The sequence below is a fragment of the Cannabis sativa genome, chromosome 2, assembly GCF_029168945.1.
Source record: "Cannabis sativa cultivar Pink pepper isolate KNU-18-1 chromosome 2, ASM2916894v1, whole genome shotgun sequence".
NCBI classification, from domain to species: Eukaryota; Viridiplantae; Streptophyta; class Magnoliopsida; order Rosales; family Cannabaceae; genus Cannabis; species Cannabis sativa.
The window spans coordinates 68,498,385-68,505,540 of NC_083602.1; the positions used below are offsets into that span (position 1 = coordinate 68,498,385).

At 41.5% G+C, this 7,156-nt stretch overlaps 1 protein-coding gene across 2 annotated transcripts; it reads left to right on the forward strand.

The window, feature by feature from the left end:
* Nucleotides 1-4,337: 4,337 nt before the first annotated feature.
* On the forward strand, nt 4,338-6,322 carry LOC115720619 (heavy metal-associated isoprenylated plant protein 35). Of its 2 annotated transcripts, XM_030649781.2 has the most exons (3): nt 4,338-4,513; nt 4,623-4,698; nt 4,988-6,322. In XM_030649781.2, the coding sequence occupies exons 1-3, from the start codon at nt 4,418-4,420 to the stop codon at nt 5,950-5,952; spliced, it is 1,137 nt and encodes a 378-aa protein (XP_030505641.2). In that variant the 5' UTR covers nt 4,338-4,417; the 3' UTR covers nt 5,953-6,322. The 2 variants fall into 2 exon arrangements, with proteins under 2 accessions (XP_030505641.2, XP_030505642.2); XM_030649782.2 differs by lacking the exon at nt 4,338-4,513 and having other exon boundaries at nt 4,621-4,698; nt 4,830-6,322.
* Nucleotides 6,323-7,156: the final 834 nt, after the last annotated feature.

The following is a 7,156-nucleotide window of genomic DNA, read 5'->3' on the forward strand; positions in this document are numbered from 1 at the left end:
TGTAAAGTCAACACATGTGCGCCATGAGCCATTAGGCTTAGGCACGAGTACGGGGTTCGCTAACCAGTTGGGGTAAAACGACTCCCGTATAAAGCCGCAGGCAAGGAGGCGGTCGACTTCTTCTTTTAGCGCTTGGTACCTCGCGGGGTCCATTTTGCGGCGCTTTTGTCGGACACCTCGCACCTCGGGGTCAATGTTCAAGCGATGACACATGACTTGCGGAGATATCCCGACCATATCTGAGTGTTTCCAAGCAAAAACATCAAGATTTTGCTTTAAAAAGGTCGTTAATTGTTCTCTCTGCTGAAAATTTAATTTAGAACCAATTTTTATAACTTTGTTATTATCTACAGGATCTATAGGTACCTCAATGGTGTCTTCCACGGCTTGGGCTGCGACGGCGTGATCGAGGATTCTTGGATCCAAGTCTGGTTTATCTATGTGCAGCACCTCCTCGATTCTGAGGATCTCCTGGCGAGGAGGTGGCGCCTCCAACAGGTAGATAACATTTACCGTCTTTTTCTCCGCGAGTTTGACTGCTATGTTGTAGCACTCCCGTGAATCTGCTTGGACTCCCCACACAGAGCCTACTCCAGCGGGAGTAGGGAACTTCATTGTCAGATGATAGATCGAGGTTATGATCTTCATCTCCTTCAGGATCGGTCGGCATTATATGCAAAATACTGGTCGATTACCGCGACGTCAGCCATTGACTTGGCTGTTACATGGGCGGTTCCCAAAGTGATTGGGAGTTTGATCACTCCTTTTAACGTTATGATGTCGCCAGTAAAACCATAGATGCTCGACATCACAGGCCGCAGGTCCTTCTCCTGCAATCCCATTTGTTTGAAGGCTTGGAAGTTCAAAAGATTCACTGAACTTCCATTGTCGACAAGTATGTGGTGGACATTATCCCCGCCAATATTGGCGATGATAACTAGTGCATCGGAATGTGGGTGATGGACCCATCTCGCATCACTCTCCATAAAGGTGATGTCCTCGCATTCCCTCTTAAATAGTTTCTCGGGCCGCTCACTAAGATTGTTGACATCGGTGAACGACTTTTCTTTGGCTTCCCTGGCATAGCGCTCTTGTGACTTGCGAGAGTCTCCTGCAATATGGGGTCCTCCAATGATAGTTAAGATGTTGCGAGGCGTTCTGGAACCACTCGCATTTTGGTTTTCTCCTTTGTCATCCACTCGGGGATGACTTTCCTCGCCCTTCTTATACTTGTCGAACTTTCCTCTCCGAATCAGCTCCTCGATTTCATCCTGCAAGACCCAACATTCTAAGGTAGTATGACCAATGTCTTTGTGGTACTTACAGAATTTTTTGGGGTCTCTTCTGTCGCGATTTCCCCTGATGGGGGGTGGCTTCTTGAAGACTCCATTTCTCTCTTCGATTGCATAGATATGGTCTCGGGGTACCGCGAGTTCAGTATAATTGACGAAATGAGGTCCGCCCTTCCTCTTCGGTGAGGATTCCTTCTTGGGAGGAGACTTGGCCAACTTCAGACTTCGCTGTCTCCGCGGGCTGCGTCTCCTTGGGCTTCGGCCCCTAGAGTTCTTCCCTCGGGGACTGCGAGATCGTGAACGCGGTATTGGTGATTTGCGCTTGTCTTTGCCCTTCTCTAACTCTGCCAGAGAATTCTCAATTCTCTTGTGGGGTTCGGCCATGGCGAAGAATTCGACTAAGGATTCTGGCCTTCGAGCTTGTAACTCCTTCCAGAAGTCGGTCATCGGCAAAATACCTGTTATCAGCATACAAACAAGCGAAGACTCGGGAGCCTTCTCGACTTGTAAAGACTCACCAGGTTCTTGTTTGATGTTGGCCAAAGTCGTATAAGGCAGCCTATAGGTCATCGTAGCCTGGAAATGTGTGAGGAACAAGTCGACGAAGGTTTCCCATGTCGATATTGATGCCTCAGGCAATTGGGTAAACCAATCGTGGGCGTTCTCCTCGAGTGTTGCCGCAAGAATGCGGCATTTTGCAAGCTGTGGTACCTGATCCACCTCTATTATAGTATTGAATTTTTCAAGATAATCTATAGGATTAGAAGTACCTTTATACTTTAGGGATTTGGATTAGAAGTACCCTTGGGAAGTTGGGCTTGTCGCACTTCTGTAGTGAAGGGCGAGGTACCATGCAACTTGTATATGGGCTTTCGTTGCTGTTCGAGCATTTTCAAAGCTTGCAGAAGCATGCTTTGGTCAATTCCTTCAGTCGCAGGAGTCGGGGCTGCTGCGACTGCAGGAGTCGCAACTACTGCGGCGAGATTTGTTGGGACATTGATCCCAGTGGTCGCGATCGGCGCGGTAGGCGGGTTATTGTAAGTGTTGACACCTTGATCGTCCGCATGGGGATCATGGAGCGTCTCCGTATTATGAGGGGCACGAGAACGCGCTCTAAAAACTGCGTTGAGGTGATCACACAGATCACCTCGATGTGCCTGGTAATGTCCTCCCTGTTGCGTCTGTACAGTGCCGGACCTTGTATATCTACTCGGTGTACGACCATGCGATGACGAAGAGGCTGATTCTGCGTCGTTGTCTCTTGATGGTCGACTGCGAGGATTGCGTCGTTCAGGGTCTTCATCAACCTGCGTGCCTTGGTTTGGATACCTTACGGATTGATCCCTTGATGTTGGATGGTTCAGGTCCAAACCTTCAGGGTTGGTTCTTCGTTCCCTGCGTACACGGTTAGTATGACGTCTAGAATTTGTTACCTGAGGGTTGTCCGTGCGAGTAGCAGGAACTCGAGGGGGGCGTCGGGCCCGGTTTTGTCCATCTACTTCGGCCTGTAGTGCACGCAGTTGGTCCTGAATCGCAGTATATTGATCAGTGGTGAGCTGGTTGATTCCCTCGGATACCACTGCCGGAGTGACGAGGGAAAAATTCATGGTTGCTGGTGGTGTGGATGTGTCCCCGACTTGAGGGTTAGTTGTTTCTGGGAACAGGTTGAGAGGTCTGATATTGCTTCTCCCTACTCCGCCATTAATGACATCCACAGGCAGCATTCCAGCTCTGGATAATGGTACGTTCATCATCCCAATGTTGATGGACCCGTTTTTAGCTCCTCCTTTTGTTTGATTTCCAGCCATGATGGTATTTTTCTTGAAATGAATTAATATCTTCGTTCTGATTTCCCACAGACGGCGCCAAATGTTGTTGAGTGAATTTCGCAACACCAAATTATATGATATTATTAGTGACAAGAAGCAATTTACGTGAAAAGACAAGTGCGAGTATTCAACCTAGAATGGCGAGTACTCAACTGGGAATGAGAAATAGTTAACCAAAAACTGGAAAATAACAATGAGACAGAGAAATTATAGTGGTTCAGTCAGATTATGGTCTGCTTAGTCCACTGTAGCAAGAGATTCGTAGGTCGTATTTCACGGTGGATCACCCCTTTATATACAAAGCAGGTGTCCGATCAGTTGTACAAGGATTGCATTCATTGTTAATCCGTTTTTACACATTGAATTACAATAATTAAACTAAGCAACGTTATTAATAAATGAATGACAGTTACTAAGTTCATCAACGTATGCGTCTTCTGAATCTGCGAGTTGACTGTTCATATTCCGATGTTAAGCTCGCAGGGTTATCATTATGTTTAGGATGTCTGCGTCCTTAGGTAGTCGCTTCTTGTAGACATCGTATGTCGAGCTGATAGAACCTAGACATGCGAGTCTATATTGCATTATAAAGGCTGCAGGGTTCTTAAGATCAACTTGTATTTACATAGAATCGTTCTCCTGGTTTACACAAGGACAAGGGGAGGATGCTCGCATATATTCGATATATGCGATCTACTCTCTTGTTTCGGATGCGATTTGACTTCAGTCATACTCGCCACCTCTCGCTGGTTATATCTTAAGCGAGGTTTAAAACTTCGAAGAGTCCCTCAGGGACATCTCAGCTTTCTGTGGAAAATCTGAGTATACGTGTCCTTTAAGTAGGGGTCTGGTCTCGAGTTTCTAAGTGAGAGAAATCTCACTATAACAGATCACATCGATTTATCACACTTGAACCAGTATATATCTTGGTGTTGATTTTACTATTTATAATATTATTTTAATTATTTATGATTTTAAATAACTCTATTCATCTTTGTTTTTTCTCATTATTATTTTGTGTTTTTTATTTTTGTCATTACTAATTGTTGGTTGATAAAATTTTAATTAATTTAATTCTCCACTTTAGTCTTAATTTTCCCAAAATCTCTTTTGGTACATTGCCACTCCCAATGACCCCACACCACACACCACCAATTTTTATGGACCCCACTTGATTTTCTTTCTGTCTATCTCTCTATTAAAAGGGTTTCATCAAAGAAGCATTTCCAGCTTACTCACTCATTGATCTCTGTTTTCTCTTTTGGAGAAGCTACTCTCTCCTTTCTTTTCCTATCAATGGCAACAACAGAGACTAAAACAGCTGAGGTTAAACCAGAAATTAAACCAGAAGCTAAAGAAGTTGAAAAACATTCAGAACCTCTCAAGTATAAGGTATCAATCATAAAAATTATTATTTTTTTTAATGCACATACCATAAACACAAGAGTCTTTTCTACATGTTTCCTCTCAAAATTTTCCATTTGTGACTTTTTTTTTTCAGACATGGGTGTTGAAAGTCTCCATCCATTGTGAAGGCTGCAAAAAGAAAGTCAAGAAAATCTTACAAAACATCGATGGTAAGTTGTAACTCTGAAGAATTTTTTTACTTTTCATGCAAGGATGTTGTTCCTTCAATTTAATCCTCTGTGTTCAGTTCTTTCACCTCTTATATAATTTATATAACATCTCTAAACTTCATTATTTTCAGTTCTCATTTCTAGCATCAACTTAGCTTTCAGAGTTTCAAAGCTGAGTTTTTACATATTCTTATTTCATGATCATCTAGCTTAATTAAGACTCGTACGTATATCAATTTCTATTATGATTCTCAAAACCTAGGGTGTGATTCTTTTATGGGTTTTACAGGGGTTTATAAGACAGATATTGATTTAAAGCAGCAAAAGGTCACAGTGACTGGAAACGTAGACTCTCAAACTCTGATTAAGAAGTTGGTAAAAACAGGGAAACATGCAGAGCTTTGGCCTGATCCAAAAGCCGACTCCAAAGGGAAAAAACAAGGCAAGGGTAAAAACAAAGAGGTAGTAACAGTAGCAAAAGATGACCAAGAAAGCTCTGAGGAAAACAACCAGGGCGGCGACAAGGAAAATCAGACTGTCAAAGTTGAAGTCGTACAAGACTCTTCTGCCAAAACTACAGATGCATGTACTGTTCATGTTATTAGTGAAGGCAGTTCACCGGGAAAAACCGGTGCAAGTGGACAGGTCAAAGAGTTTAAGCCTGATCAGCACAAACAAACTGTGACCGTACATACGTGTAGTCCTTCGCCGGTGCCGGAGAAAAAGAGCGGTGGTGAACATGAGGCTCCGGCCGAAATTAACAATGCTAATGGTAATGCTGCTGCTGTTGCTGGCACTAGCGGTGGTGGTGGTAAAAAGAAGAAAAAGAAGGGGCAAAATGGTAATAACGTTGGAATTAGTGAGGTTGAACAACACGCAAGTAATGCTGCACCGGCACTTACTGGATCACATATTCCTTATCATGTTACTACTCATATCCAAGGCCCAGGTCCGATTCCGGTTTCAGCCAATTACAGCCCCACACGTCATCAGGAGTATCAGTACCCTCAGCACCAGTCCCATTATTACTACCATGAGCGTGGAGCCCCGGTACATGGGCTGAGCTACAGTACTACGCAGCCTACTAGTAGCTATAGTGCGGCCTATTATCCCTATTCTCATACGTATATGCACCAAGGCCCAATAATCGAGACGGAATCTCCGCCCTACGATTCGGACTCGTATTCACCTCAGCCGCCGGATTCGTTCGAGTTATTCAGTGATGAGAATCCAAACGGCTGTTCAGTCATGTAATGTTGAAGAGGAGAAAATTACCATGTTAACCCTTTATATATGTGGCAAACTTATACTACTTGTGTAAGCTCGTTTGGGTTGTGGGGGATAATTTTGTAATGTTATTGTGTAGATATAAAAAATGTGAAAGAAAAAGAAAGTAAAAGTAGTTTGAACTATGGGTAGTTTTTGAGGTTACTTTTATTAGTTGGTATTTGTGCTTAGCTTTAATTAGTGCTTTTTAATCTTTTGAGGATGGTTTATAGAAAAAAGTAACTAGCCTTGTAATGCTTAGTTGTGTTGTGGCCCATCTCTTTCTTTCTATCTAACGTGTAAAGTAAATATTGGTTTTTGGTTATTAATGACACATTGTAGGGTTAGTTTTAGGTACTACTAGTAGCAATAAATTTTAGTTTTTCTAAATGATGTCTAGCAAAAAAATAAAAAATAAAAAAATTGATGTCTAGAACTTGGTATTATTTTAAACCATTCTACCAGTAGTTATAAGTTATAGTTTTTTTAAATGATGACTAGAACTAGGTATTATTTTAATTTAATACACCAAAGTATGAAACTTAGTCAATTTATGTTACCCCATTTTCGAAGCTTTTGTTGGGTTCGGTGTTAATAATTTTTCTCATAGTGTTGTGAGTATGCTTGAATGTTCTGTAGGGTCTCGCTTCAAAAAATGAACACATCAATTATGATGTGTAAAGAAGAAATTTAATGTTGAAAATAGAAAAAAAGAAACTAAGTTAATATGCCAAATGACAACTTCGTTAATAGTTATAAAAAGAATCCATCTGTCTTTTTCCCTTTGCAAAATCTGATTAGTTACTTTTCAATGAAATAGTTGAAGAGTTTGAGCTATACAGATGTTTTTTCATTTGATGTGTTGATTGCATTAGAAGGGGAATCTTGAAACTTATATTAGTTTTCTACTAATATCTTTGCTTTATACTAAAACCATAAAGCTTTTGGACTGTTTTGATTGATCTTTTGTTTCTCTTTGTTTAATAGTGCTTGCTTTATTTTTTCAATTTACTTTCTACCTCCTTTTTCATATAAAATTTAGAGTATTCATTTTATAGAAAGGAGAAAAATTAATGCAGGCTAGCTAGTACAATTGCATATGGTCCTTTCATCATTTTGTTTGGGAGCACCTCTCTTGGTGTAGAAGGAACCTACCATGTATAAAATAAAATATTTATTAAAAGAAAACCAT